The 15,664-nt window shown below is 39.0% G+C and overlaps 1 protein-coding gene across 1 annotated transcript in view; it reads left to right on the top strand.

Annotated features, from left to right (window-relative positions):
- Positions 1-15,664, top strand: part of LOC124775938 (NFX1-type zinc finger-containing protein 1-like) — a 346,822-nt gene that overhangs the window by 133,814 nt on the left and 197,344 nt on the right. The window contains exon 10 of the mRNA XM_047250783.1: positions 11,292-11,607. Coding sequence (XP_047106739.1) covers positions 11,292-11,607 — 316 coding nt within the window. The remainder of the gene's footprint in view (positions 1-11,291; positions 11,608-15,664) is intronic.

The following is a 15,664-nucleotide window of genomic DNA, read 5'->3' as shown; positions in this document are numbered from 1 at the left end:
CAAACTGGCTGTCAAGTTGTGCAAACCATAATACTGGGTTTTTCTGCCAGAATGGTGGTGGTTTTTACCATGGTATAGTTAATAATGCACTTGTGGACAGATCAACAGTTTGTGGCATTGCAAAATTACAGTCTGTATGCGGAAGGTGCACAGCACAGTTGTCTCATGTTTGAAATTCAAAGTGTGACTGTACAAAGTGGCACTTAATGTCAGAGGTTATGTCAGGGCACCAAAATGTCGCGATTTAAGTATGTTCACTTTAGTGGCACCATTTAGTAATAAAGCGTACAAGTATACACACAGCTCAATAAAAGATCGAAAGACAAAGCCAAGGAATAATTACAGAAAACATAGAATGAACAGCGATCATGTTGTGGAGAATAAACACTTTTTGTCTTGATAGTCACATGGGGTCTCCAGCCAGAGACATAAAAGTGCTGGTATCTTTGTTGTTACATTTCACCTGCTGTTACAAGTGGTCTCAGACGTTCTCTATGATAGTCACATGGGGTCTCCAGCCAGAACATAATGTGATCTGGACACAATATTTCGGCAGTACACCTGGCTGCCATCTACAGGATAGTAAGCCATCGCACTAACTCGGCAGAACTGAAATTGGACCGCAGCATTGGCTCCTTTAGACCCTATCTGTAGGTCCGCTCCACATGTGCAAATGTAACTGCCCTCTTGCACGACCACAACAGCACACCAGTAGTGAAAACTCACAGAAACGATAAATCAATATTAAACACTGTTGACACCTTTTGATGACTGTATCTAATACCGTTGTTTTTTAATGCCAAACAGAACAGGGCTCTAACACTTACTACTTAAAGGATACCACTTGTCTCTGTTTATAATATTGTCAGACAGCTGGATTTCAATAGTTTTCTTCACTAGACAATCCCAATAATGCAATGCAGGGGCAACCACTTGTGTCTCATCATACAAAATTTTATGTCCTTTGGTAAGACAACGTTCTGCAACAGCAGATTTTTCTGGCTGAAATAAATGTGTGTAGTGGTGGTGCTCCACACATCGATCCTGGACCATACAAATTGTTTGTCCAATATAGGCTTTCCAACAGTGGCAGGGAATTTTGTAGACACTAGGCTTCCTCAAACCCAAATCATCACTGAGCCAAGCAGCACTCTAGTCTATAGCTGGTGGACAGAATATACTTTTAATATCAAATCTCTTCAAAAATTTTCTAATTTTTGAATTTATGCTTCCTGCGAAAGGTAGAAATGTCACCGATTTGCTTGTATCTTTTGTTAGTTCCTGAGAAGGTCCAATCTGTGGAGAATGATGGATCTTGATTGTCAATATAACCATTCTGCTTGAACACTGCTTTTAGATTATCCAGCTCTTGTGTCAAACTGTCTGCATCTGAGATAGCTTAAGCTCTTTTACCAATGTTAGATGCATGAAGATATTGGTCTGTATGTGTGGGCTAATGATAAACACTATATCCTAATGTCCCATCATCCCTCCTGTAGACCAAGATATCCAAAAATGGAAGTTTTCCCTTCTTTTCAACTTCCATCGTGAACTTAATATTGGGATGCAGACAGTTAAAAATATCTAGGAAACGATCCAGAGCATACCTTCCATGTGGCTATACCGTAAGTGTATCATCAACATATCTCCAAAAGCAAGTTGGTTTTAAAAACACCATCTTCAGTGACATGTCCTCAAAATCTTCCATAAACAAACTGGTGACTATGAGGATGATGCACTCCCCATAGCCACTCAATCCATTTGTTAAAAATATTTGCCATTAAATAAAAAGTATGTTGATGTCAACACATGGCGACGAAGCTTAGTTGTTTCTTTGTCCAATTTTTCACTAAAAACTGCAAAGAATATTGAAGAGGAACTCTGGTTAAAGTGACACAACATCAGAAGTAACTAGAAAATCTGTGGGATTGGGACTCAAAGACTTCAAATGTTAAATAAAAACCAGAGAATTGGAAACAAGATGTTCACATTTTCCAACATAGGGACTGAGAATGGATGCTAAATACACTGATGTCCGAAATGAAAGCAAAAAACCAGTTTCCTCATACTGTGTCTAATTCACAATATAATCATGCAGACTATCAACAGGTGTCAGCACGATCGTGTTCTGCATCGAAGATGACATTCTGGTCAGTGGACAACCATGCCAATGACGATGTCAGGGAACCTATCAAACAGGGTAGTGTTTGTCAGGTAGTCCTGCATTCACAATTGCTGTGTATACAGTCACAGACAGTGCAGTATGGCACAGAGAAGATGCCTACCAGCCTCTCTATGGTGGAGGGCCATAGGAAGAATGGGAACAAAATAGTCGCAAAATGATGTGAGAGACCAAAACTCTATCCTGAAGACCAGGGCATGGCCAACAGACATGGCATCAGAAAGGGAGGACCGTTCTTTGGCTGCAAGGGCACGACAGTACCGCCTTAGTACTGCATGGCTACTGACCCTGACCTTGCAGCATCCACTAAATGTGTTGTATCAAGGCAATTGTGTATAGAAGGCTTTGGCAGATGGCCTTTATTGTTGGGGACTTGCTGTATTTGTACACTGATGTGTCTTCACAGAAGGGAACATCTAGAGTGAAGTCATCAAAATGCTACCTGTACGGTCAAACAGTGGACCAATGTTCTTTTCACAAATGAGTCCCAATTTCATCTAGAGAGTGATTCTCGATGGAGTCACATCTGAAGAGAATGTGGAACATGATTTCGAGACCCAAACATTGCAGAAAGAGACTGATATTGAGGAGGATCCTTAAAGGTGTGGTCAGGGATTATGATGACCACTCAAACACCTCTTCATCAACTTGTATGGGTGAATCGGGTAGCTTTAACTGCTGCAAGGTATTGTGATGAGATCGTGGAAGCTCATGTGCAGTGTTGCAACATGCTGTGGTCACAGACTTCATGTTGATGGACAATAATGCACAACCTCGTAGAGCACGGGTCGCTGATGTTTTCTTGAAGATGGAAGATGTTGCATGCATGGCGTGGCCTGCTCGCTCTTCTGATTTGAACACCATAGAGCATGTCTGGGATGCACTGGGGAGATGGAATGCATCACATCAGCTTCCACTAACCATTCTCTAAGACTTGCGTGCAGTCCTGCAGGAAGAATGGGCATTATTGCTTCAACATGAGATTGATGACAGCATTCACAGGATGCTCAATTGTTGTCAAGCCGATATTGCTTTTAGAGATGGTTAAACCCCATACTGACCACATTAGCTTGTCAGAATGTGCAGTTGTTTACACTCTGTATTCTTTACACTGTTTCTACTTTACCTGTTGATACTGTTTTGTGGCAAAATAAATGCAGCCTTGCAAAATTTCCATTTGTTACTATAGTTTTGGACACAAGTGTACTTGGTCAAGTTGTAAGGAGGAGCCCCAAATTGCAACGATGGGCACAGAGAAACCCCTTGCTTCTGTGACTTAGGCAAACTGTATAATCTTGGTGGGACTCAGCACCAGGTCAAAGTTTTTAAGAGCATTATCAGATAATGAACTCTTCTTCAAAAGTGAAAGCGTCTTGCATGTTATACATTCAGTTGGATTGTTCTGTAATCTTAGGTACGCTGAGTCTTTTAGTAAAAGATCCATTTTCCCCAAGTAACCACAGAATTATTATTTGGGAAAAATGGATCTTTTACTTGCAGACTTGACATACTGAAGATAACAGAACAATCCAACTTAATGTATAAAATGCAAGATGCTTTCACTTTTGAAGAAGAATTCATTATCTGACTATGTTCTTAAAAAACTTCAACCTGGTGCTGCAATCCTGCTGAGATTATATGGTTTGCCTACGTTACACAGGCAAGGGTTTCCTCTTTGGCCTAATGTCAGCAATTTGGGTGCTCCTACTAACAACTTAGCCAAGTATTTAGTATCCATTCTGATTCCCAGTATCGGAAAATGCAAACATTATAATTCCAATTCTGTAGTTTTTATTCAGTGTTTGAAGTTTTTGTGTCACAGTCCCATGGACTTGCTCATTAGTTTTCATGTTGTGTCACTTTTTACCAGAGTTTCTCTTGAAGATTCTTTGCAGCTAATTGGTGAAGTATTTGACGAAGAAACAACAAAGCTTTGTGTGTATGTGTTGACATCAACATACTTTTTATCTAATGACAAATATTTTTAACAAGCAGATGGAGTGGCTATGCGGAGTCCATTATCCCCCATAGCCATCAGTTTGTTATTGGAGATTTTGAGGACACATCACTGAAGACAGTGTTGTTAAAACCAACTTGTGTTTGGAGATATGTCGACAATACGTTTATTGTGTAGCCACATGGGAGGCATGCTCTTTATCGTTCCCATCTGCAACCCAATATTAAATTCATGATAGAAGTTGAAAAGGATGGAAAACTTCCATTTTTATATGTCTTGGTCTACAGGAGGGATGATGGGACATTAGGACACAGTGTTTATCGTATGCCCACACATATGGACTGATATCTTTATGCATCAAGTTGTGATCTGCTGTACCAATGCAAAGGGGTCCTATACATTGGTAAAAAGAGCTTATGCCATTTCAGATGCAGATAGTTTGACACAACATCTGGATCATCTAAAGCAGTGTCCAAGCAGAATGGTTATACTGAATCAGATCCATCATGCTCTACAGACTGGACCTTTATGGCAACTTTCAAAAGATACAAGTAAATCAGTGGCATTCCTATCTTTCGCAGGAAGCATACCCTCAAAAAAAGAAGAATTTCAAAGAGATTTGATATTAAAAGTGTATTTCATCTGCCAGCTAAGACTAGAGTGCTGCTTGGCTCAGTGAAGAATGATTGGCTTTGAGGAAGTGTGCTGTCTACATAATTCCCTGCAATTGCAAGAAAGTCTATGTTGGACAAATGATTCATACGGTCCAGGATCGATACGTGGAGCACCTTCGTCACACACATTTGTTTCTCCCAGAAAAATCTGCTGTTGGGGAACATTGTCTTACCAAAGGATATAAAATGTTGTATGATGAGACATAAGAGGTTGCCCCTGCGTTGTGTTATTGGGACTGTGTAGTGCAAGAAGCTTTTGGAATCCTGCTATCTGACAATATTATAAGGAGAGATAAGGGGTATCATTTAAGTAACAGATGGAACACTGTTTTGTTTGACTTTAGAAATAACTATCTTTGATTCAGTCATCAAAAGGTGTTAACAGTGTTTGATATTGATTTACTGTTTCAGTGAGTCTTCACTACTGGTACGCTCTCGTGCATTGTACTAGAGGACAGTTACATTCGTGCATGCATGGTGGACCTACTGGAGGTATCCAAAATAGCTACTGATGCAGTTTGAGTTCCGGAAAGTTAGTGTGATGGCTTGCTTACTCACCTGAAGATGGTGACTAGGTGGACTGCCGAAATATTGTGTCAAGGTAATGTTATATTCTGGCTGTAGATCCAATATAAATATCATCGAGTACTCACTGTGAAAGTTTACTGAGCCACTCTTTGCGTCTTAATCTCATTTGACATTGTGGGTGCCAATCACTTCACCCTGTATACAGTGGTGTAGGTTAGTGTCCCATATATAACATCTTGCAGCTATTCACCAAAGTGTATCCTTGTATGTGAGTAATGAGCTTAAAATAATTTCACTGATATCTTAAATGTAATAGTTTTTTCCAGAGTAGCAAAGGGATTCCTGGCGTGCTGAAGGTTGTGAGTTTGAATCCCGTCAGGTGCTTCAGTTGTTAAATCTTTATCAAAATGGTTTTCATCATTGTTTTTATTCAGTTAATTGGTTTAAATGTAGTTTTTTTGTATTTTTAATCCTGTACTGATTTCTGCTAATAAAGAAATACACTTACTTCATTGCGTGCTCTCAGTTTTTCTTCCTATCATTCTTTTCTCTTAGAATCTTGGTGCATGTGATATTAATTATTATTAAGCATCTCCTTGTAGTTGCAAAGCACCTTTCAATATTGTAATAAAGCAACTATGGGTAATAATGGGCACACGGATGAAGAATTTAGTTATTTTTAGTTATGCATCACAATATTTAAATAAACATAAATTCTAGTTGCACTATGGACCAAAAAATGTAGATAACTATTAAACAAAAGAAAGGATTATAAATATAATGAAATTCAAGGAAAATTAATAATAGGAATAATGAATCCTGTAACCTGGACAAAAATATAATACAAAATGGAAAAAATTAAATTTAAGTTAATACATAAAAATAATTAAAAGAGCACACACAAAGATTCCAAATTTAAAAAAAAGTGATACGCAGAAAAAATAGAAGCGAATAAAAAAGGTAATACAATGAGTAAAATGACATAGCAGAGGATTAGTATTAAGTAAATTATATTTAAACCAGTTACCTAAATATAAATAATGATCAAAGTCGCTTTGACAAAGATAGAAAAATAAAAATTTTGAGGCACCTGTTGGGGTTTCAAACCCACAACTATCAACATGTCTGGAATGCAGCTAATTCACTACTCTACCCTACCACTCTGGACAGCACTACTCAATTTAAGGCTCTAAAGGATCACAAAAAATCCATTTTCATCTATTGCTTGCAAACAGTGGTCCACTTTGGTAAATGGCTGTAGGATGTGATACCTGGGACACTAACCTTCATCATCATATAAATGGTTTCAAAAAGTCAATCCCACCCTTCAGGACCTCACCTTGTTAGTGTATATATTTATCAAAGGAAATCAGGCATCAGAATAATACAAAAATTTTATTTACACATTTTGGGTCATGAAGTAAGAACAGCAAGTAGAATGTGATGGAAACAGTATAGGTATAATCATCTGGGAAATATTATAGCCCTTTTGACTTCCATTTTGGAAGAAAAATTGTCTTTCGAATCATGCCTTATTTTACAGCCTGAAACTTTTATCCAGGGACAACCATTCTTGAGAATCCACCTCTATATTTTTGAAACTAATGTGAGGCGCATGACGAAGGGTACTGCTAATTGTGTCATTTATTAAGGTATCTTCTGTTCTATTCACACAGGCAGTATGAGAAGAATGATTGCTTAAATGCCTCTGTGGATACTGTCATGAGTCTAATTTTCTCTTTGTGGTCCCTAGCCCTTTAACTGCTCTGGACGTGTTAATGCATGCGCCTTTGTACCTGTCCCTGTGTGCTCTGAACGTGTTTACGCCCACCACCAGTCCTTCTACCTGGTACTCTGAGTATGTCTACCCGTAGACACGTCCAGAGTACCAGGTAGAAGGACTGGTGGCGCGCGTAAACACATTTAGAGCACACAGGGACAGGTACAAAGGCATGTGCGTTAACACGTCCAGAGCAGTTAAAGGGCTAGAGGTGCCATGCATGGGTGGAACATTGGTGTTCCCGGATTCCTTATGTAATATAGCATCTTGAATATTTGTATGTACGCTTTTGCAGGATACTTTGTGTATACAGGGGGTAGTCAACATTTTGTACCTACCGCCCACTTTTGTATCTCTGTTAGTAATAAAATTTTTAAACCACCCACTATTTCCACAGTAATGGCCATTTATAAACTAAGAAAGTAACTTCATGTCATAAAATTTATAAAGTAGAGTTGCCACAAGTGAAAGCATATAATAATATTTACTTACGAAATACATTGTGTCAGAATTTTATGAAAACCTAATGAAGATATCTTTAACTTCCTACCACCCACCATGAAAGCTGGAACACCCGCTAATGGGCAGTAGGGACCAGTTTGACTGCTATTGGTGTAGATCTTCAAGTCTCATGGTTTTCAGTATCTTAGTGTGGGTCAAATAAACACATGATTTTCTGTGCTGCCCTTCTTTGAAATTGTTCAATATTATCTGTTAGTCTTATTTGGTATGAGTCCCATACACTTCAACAATATTGTAGGATAGCAGATGTTTTATATGCACTCTGCTTTGTAGACCAGGTATTTGTATGAGTTGACTCATTCTATTTGTGACTCTTTGGTACTGTAATCATTGGATAGTATATTTTTGTGTATAGTGAAGTGCAAAATTTGCTTTTCTGAACATTTAACCCTTTCACTGCTGTACTCTTATATAAATGGATGGCAGCTGCTACACATCAGGTGCTATGCCTGTATATATACGGGTTCACTTTTCAATTTAAAATTATCTGTTAAGGCACCACACACAGGTTTTTCATCTGCTTTCATGACACTGTGGGGAAAGGGTTAAAACAACTTTCTATTCTTTGCACCATGCTATCTTATCGGACAGTACTATATTATAGGTAAGTGCAACATCTGAAAGAGTCTGATGTCACTCTTAATATTATTTGCCATATAACATAAGCAACAAGGGTTCCAACACACTTTTCTGGGGCACTCCTGAAATTACTTCTACATCTGAGATAACATGGTATTTCCTCCCTACCAAGAAATCATCAGTCCTCAATACAGTCACAAAGAGCTGATAAAAAAACAGCAGTAAGTATAATATTTATCCAAGGTTTCCATTACCACCTTTTTGTAGCTGGAGGTAAGATTGTGTGAACATTGCAAGGTATTTACAGTCATATGTCACTGTGTGAAGTATTAGATTAGATTAGATTAGATTTACTTTCATTCTAATTGATCCATAGTGAGGAGGTCCTCCAGGATGTAGAACATGTCAGAAAAACAACAATACATGACAAATATTTACAACTAAAACAAATAAGCTAATGTGCCATTCCACAGGTTCCAAGTGGAATGATAGCCATTTTTTAATTAACACTTTATGAAAGAGTCATTTTACAAATACTAATGCACTGAATTTAAAATAAAAAAGTTTTTTATTTATTTATAAGGTAATAAACGTGTAATACAACTACTATAATACTTATTTACAATGAACACATTACTGCACTAAAATGGTGCAGAAGTTAGATTGTACTTACACACACACACACACACACACACTCACACACACACACACACACACACACACACACACACACACACACATTTACAATGAACACATTACTGCACTGAAATTGTGCAGAAGATATACACACAAATCAGTTGGATTTACTGAGAAATTCATCAATGGAGTAGAAGGAGTTGGCCACCAATAAATCTTTTAGGCTTCTCTTAAACTGAATTTCATTGGTTGTTAAGCTTTTTATGGCTGTTGGAAAGTTATTGAAAATGTGTGTTCCTGGGTAATGCACACCTTTTTGTACAAGACTAAGTGACTTTAAATCCTTGTGAAGATTATTCTTATTTCTATTATTGATTGCATGAATTGGGCTGTTGGTTTGAAAAAGTGATATATTTTTAATGACAAATTTCATTAAGGAATAAATATATTGGGAAGCAGTGGTTAGTATCCCTAGTTCCCTAAACAGGCTTCTGCAGGATGTTCTTGAGTTCACACCCATATAACTCTTACTGCACGTTTTTGTGCCTGGAACTCTTTAGCTTGGCTTGATGAATTACCCCAAAAAATAATCCCATATGACATTGTGGAATGGAAGTAAGCATAGTATGCCAGCTTTTTCATTTTTATATCCCCTATGTTTGATAATTCGCATTGCAAATAGAGATTTGTTAAGACACTTCAGCAGTTCTGTAGTGTGTTCCTCCCAGTTGAAATTATTAGCAAGCTGTTATCCCAGGAATTTAACACTGTCCACTTCTATCTGCTTGTCATCGTAAGTTAGGCATATACTCATGGGACACCCCTTACAAGTTCAGAACTACATATAGTGTTTTTTTCAAAGTTTAGTAACAAAGAATTGGCTAGGAACCAGTGATTAATGTCCACAAATATTTTATTAGCTGATCTTGCTAAGACTACACTTGATTTGCTATTTATTGTAATGTTTGTATCATCGGCAAACAAAGCGAACTTGGCATCTGGTAATATTATTGATGAAAGGTCATTAATATACACAAGAAAAAGTAAGGGCCTCAAAATGGAACCTTGTGGGACCCCACATGTAATTAGATCCCAGTTGGATGATGCCTGATAGCTTGATACATGTCTCTTTCCTAATAACACCCTTTGTTTCCTGCCAGAGATATAAGATTTGAACCTTTTTGCAGCATTTCTTGTTACACTACAATATTATAATTTATTTAAATGATATTGTGATTTACACAGTCAAATGCCTTTGACAGGTCACAAAATATACCAGTTGCCTGCAATTTTTTGTCTGATGAATTAAGCACATTTTCATTGTAAGTGTAGATAGCCTTCTCAATATTAGAACCCTTTATAAATCCAAACTGTGACTTTGACAGTATGTTATTTGAGATAAGATGGTTATAAAGCCTATTGTACATTACTTTTTCTAAAATTTTTGAGAATGCTTTCAACAGTGAAATTGGACAGAAATTTGATGCTATTTCTTTATCTCCCTTCTTAAACAGTGGCTTAACTTCAGCATATTTCAACTATTCAGGAAATATTCCACTGATAAACGACTCATTACACAGATAGCTTAATATGTTACTTAGCTCAGAATCAAATCTTTAATTAACTTTTGTTGATATTTCATCATACCCACTAGATGTTTATGATTTTAAAGATTTTATGATGGACATTATTTCTGCTGGGGTAGTGAGGATCAAATTCATATTATGGAAGTTACTTGAAATGTCTGGTCTGAGGTATTCCATAGCAGCATCTACCGAACCTGACAACCCCATCTTTTCAGTAACAGTTATAGGTGATGGAGTGAATTTTTCCTTGCCTGTAATAATAGTGAGAGATTGTATTCCGATCAATGCCAGCCACAGCATTTACTCAGAAATGTATCAAAATATCATGATAGAGTTAAATTGTCAGATCTCTTTGTGTTCTGAATATTTTTGTGAGCTTCCTAGAGGGTGTCAAAGTCCCCCCCCCCCCCCCTCTCTCTCTCTATCTCTCTCTCTCTGTGTGTGTGTGTGTGTGTGTGTGTGTGTGTGTGTGTGTGTGTGTGTGTGTCTCCATTTATGTTTGTGTACATTCATGTGTCTCAAAGACAAACCAAAAATTTAAGATGTCATACAGACAAATGTAAGGAAGAAACTAAATGATGTACAGTCTGTTGCCTTTTGATGGTAAAGATATATTCATTCTGTTCTTCGCAAAATTGCACTGCAATATTTTAAATAGCTCATTCATTGTATTTCTGGGATGTATTTTTATTGCTCACAGAGACAGATTAGCTGTGTTTTTCCGAAAAAGTATTGAAATTACTCTATGTCAAATACATTGATGTTGGCACCTATTTATAAGGGCAATCATGGCAAGTACTCATTATGATTATGATTTTCAGTTATTCCAGTTTTATTTGTTATTCAGGATTCCGCAGCAATGTCCATTGGGCCACAAGTGTCTTAAGAAATGTTTCCAAGATTGTGGAGATTGTAAGATGCCTATGGAGAAGGTGCTTCCTTGTACACATGTAAAGACCTTAGCTTGTCATGTCAATGCTAGTGAGTACCAGTGTCAGGAAGTAGTGGAAGCTGTACTGGAACCATGTAGTCACAAAACTAAAAAACTTTGTTTTCAAGATATTCAAAAATTGCATTGTCCATTTCCATGTGAAGACAGGCTTGTTTGTGGACATAGCTGTGTGAGAAATTGCCATGCAGGAGATGATCCAGACCATCTTGAGGTTTGTAGCAATTAGTAATTTTATATATATATCACCATGATTGACCATGAAATGTAAGCATACACATTGCTGAAATACTGTATATTCTATAGTATCTTCTCAGTATGTAGTGTGATAATCTTATCATTATGTTGGAATGTGGACAAACAATGGTTCTGTAATCATCAAGCGAGGAAGTTTTTCTGTATTGTTCACACTCCTGCCCAAATTACTGGGTAAGTTATTTTAATGTGCTTCAGAGTGAGTCTTTCATCCTTTAATCAGTGATCAAACTAACCGTGATCATCTGAGTTGTATATTTAAGCTGAATGTGTGGCCATTTCTCTTTTAAGATATATTTTTAATGTATTTGTACATTACTGTTAACCAACTTTTACTTGTTATCAGACCATTTGAGGCTTACTCCATTTATTATTAGTGGACAATCAGTAAGATGTACCTGGGAAAATGCTTTGCAAACGATCAAGTTTTCCGTTGTTTTTGACTGGTAGGACAGCCACCCAAGTGCATTAGTGTTGTTCATGTTTAGTGATATTACGAGGTCTGGAAAGCTGTGTATAAGGGACATGAACAGCATCAGATGTAGAGCAGTCTCCATCAGGGACACACAAATGATTTGAACTCATGTGGAACAACATTATCAGCACCTGACATTTTGAAAGAGGCCTCATTGTGGGTGCTCATTTTGCCACCTGGGTGGTCGTGCAATATCCAGATTTGTGGGGCAAGTGGATGTGACATTGGCCCGATGATGGGCTGCATAGGAACGTGAGGGCAGGCAAACTCATCATTGAGGTTCACGTCTTTGCCTACCATCCGATAACAAGTGATGGATTCCTTCATCACCCTGTTTCATGCTGCACCATTGATTGGAGACTGGCAGCAGCCAGACTAGGGAATTACCACCCAATGCATTGACTGATGTTAACACCCCAATACAAACAGCTGTGTTTTGGAGTGGTGCCATGATCAGGGAGCATGGACTGCTGATGAGAGCTATTTCATTGCATTCAGTAATGAAGCATGGTTCTGCACTAACTTGGATGACCCATCATCAGCGAGTATGTCTGTGAATTGGGAGAGGCCCCATTCTTCCAATAATATGGAGAGACACAGTGATGTTGCTCCTGGTGTCATGGTGTAGAGAGCCACTGGGTATGACTTCAGGTCTTCGCTGGTGGTGATAGAGAGAACTCTTGACAGCTCAGCCATATGGCGCCTTATGTGTTATCTCTCACGACAGTATTGTGCTCTCATTTTTCGACAAGAAAATGCTTATCCACAAATTACACATCTCTGTGAACTGTCTGTGTGATGCTGAGGAACTCCTGTGGACAGCAAGATCCATAATACTGTTCCCGACTGAACCTGTGTGGGACCAGCTTGGATGTTTAACTCTGTCCCAGTAGCAGCATCCAGGATGTAAAGGACCAGGCACAACAGTTGTAGGCCAGCTTCTCTCAGGAGAGGATGCAATGGCTTCATGACACCCTTCCAATCCAAGTCATTGTATGCATCCAGGTCAGAGGGGGTCAACATCATACTGATAAGTGGGCTCATACCGCCAACTTCTTTGTAAATTTGACTTGATTTTGTGACCACTGAAATAATGTCACACACCCTCTCAATTCATGAAGTTCACTTCATTTCCTCCTCTCTTCCTCAGTACTTCACTTTTTTTGAGCAGGCTGTGTATATTATAGTTTTATTACATTATGAGGAAAGATCATGAATATTTGTGGAAACATGCTGCAGCCATATTTGATTTTTATTACACATTTTAAATATACTGATAAGTGGCTGTCATTTGTGTTGTAATGCCAGACAGACATTGAAGTCACTAATACATAAAACTTCCTGGCAGATTAAAACTGTGTGCCGGACCGAGACTCGAACTCGGACCTTTCGCGGGCAAGTGCTCTACCAACTGAGCTACCCAAGCATGACTCACGCCCTGTCCTCACAGCTTTACTTCTATCTGTACCTTGTCTCCTACCTTCCAAACTTTACAGAAGCTCTCCTGCGAACCTTGCAGAACTAGCACTCCTGAAAGAAAAGATATAGCGGAGACATGGCTTAGCCACAGCCTGGGGGATGTTTCCAGACATAGGTCCCGAGTTCGAGTCTCGGTCCGGCACACAGTTTTAATCTACCAGGAAGTTTCATATCAGCGCACACTCCGCTGCAGAGTGAAAATCCCATTCTGGATGTCCAAAACGATTCCATAGGAATGAAGACTTCAGTCGCCTCATTAAGTGTATACTGTCATACTTGGCAAGGGCACTGATAACTATAGCTGTTGAGCACCCTGAAACATAGTTGAATCCCAGGCATGGGCATTGCAAGGGATTTGGTGACTGAGGAACATCAGCCAAAGGCCATACAAGCAGTATTTGAATAGCTGTCTTAAATACTGTTGAGAAATAACCTAATGAGGTAAACTCAAGATCAAATATTATTCATTAACGTGGCCTAAATTCCCATAATATCACACAAGCAAAGAATTTGTGACCTCTGTTGAAATTGACTTTTCTTATCTAGTGCAGTCTGTGCTCTTAACTGTTCTCTGAGTCACTTGAGATTAGCCATCTAAACAAACACCCGAGACTTGAGAACTGACTGTGTCACTAAGTGAACTATTGACTGACTGACTATGAAGACCTTGTGTTCTCATGTTCCATTAACTTTCTCTTCCTACCCCACCTGTCTTCAACATGTCAAGTGTTCCTCACTTTTCATGGAGTGCAACTTACCACTTTTTCTGTTGTGTGCTTCAAAGGTTGATTTCAGGTAGAGAGATGCCCTGTCCTTTATGATATTGTGTAATTCTAGGCTTCTCATTGGTTTCCAGTTGTGTAGTGTAGCCCTCTCTCTTTTTCTCTCACAGTGCACAATATCTGTCATGCACTGAGTACTTTGGTATTATTCTTTTTGCTCACTTTACTCAGTTCAGTCTTGTGAACATTAGACCATTCTGATGCCAGTGAATGTTTCCCACTGTGGTATCTTTTCTTCATTGATTATGTATTATTACTCATCCTTTTATTATTTCAGAGCTTGGCTTGTGCTCTTACATATACAATAATCACCACCTCCATCATACACAACTGAAGGCCGTACATAGTGCCTACAAAGTACCAGACGACTCAATGTGACGACAGCACAAGATGACCGCCATCCTGTCCATGTGGCTGTTACAGACATAACAGCTTCATCCACAGTGTTGCAGCACTGTAACGGGTGTGGGCATGTCTGCATCGACAATTTGATGCCATCTTCTGCATGATGGACTTGTGGCATGCAAGCTATTGCATCGACTTACATTGACCAGAATCCACCAACACCACAGACTGCAATGGGTACATGAAAGCTGACACTGTCATGCTAAGTGGTAAAATGTAGTGATTTCGGATGAGTCCCACTTGAACTTGTCCTAGAGTGATGGCCCCATATGCATTTGATGCTGCCGTGGTGAATACAATCAGACAAACTGTATTGTTGGAGATCATAAAGGACAAATACCAAGTTGGATGACTGGAGCACCAGCGACGATAACAAGCGATCTCAACTCTTGCATCCTGAGGACAATGTGAATAGCTACTTCTACACCAGGGAGGTTTAACAACCCAGTGCACTGCCTCTGCTGCAGGCCATCCCACGTGCCATGTTTCGGCAGGGTGATGACTGGCCACATGTGGTGAAGAATAAGCAAACCTTCCTCGAAGAAGGAGGGGTACGACTGCTTCCCTAGCCTGCCGTTTGCCTGTTATGTCGTCCATCGAACATGTTTGGGATATGGTTGGTCAGCAATACGTTAGTTTAGGCCCTCCTGCAGCCATAGTCAGTACTTCATGTATGCGCCTACAAACTGTGTGGCAGAGTATTACCCAGCAACATGTTCAGGCATTCTTTTATTCCACACCATGACATCTAGCGGCTCTGATTGCACTACACAGTGGCTCTACTCTGTACTGTATTTTCACAGTCACAGTGCATGTACAGGTCTCTAAGCCTAATCATTCGTGTAGTGTCATGTCCCTAATCAGTGGAATAAATT

The sequence above is a fragment of the Schistocerca piceifrons genome, chromosome 2 (genome assembly GCF_021461385.2).
Source record: "Schistocerca piceifrons isolate TAMUIC-IGC-003096 chromosome 2, iqSchPice1.1, whole genome shotgun sequence".
Classification (NCBI taxonomy): domain Eukaryota; kingdom Metazoa; phylum Arthropoda; class Insecta; order Orthoptera; family Acrididae; genus Schistocerca; species Schistocerca piceifrons.
This window is presented reverse-complemented; position numbering and strand designations above follow the sequence as displayed.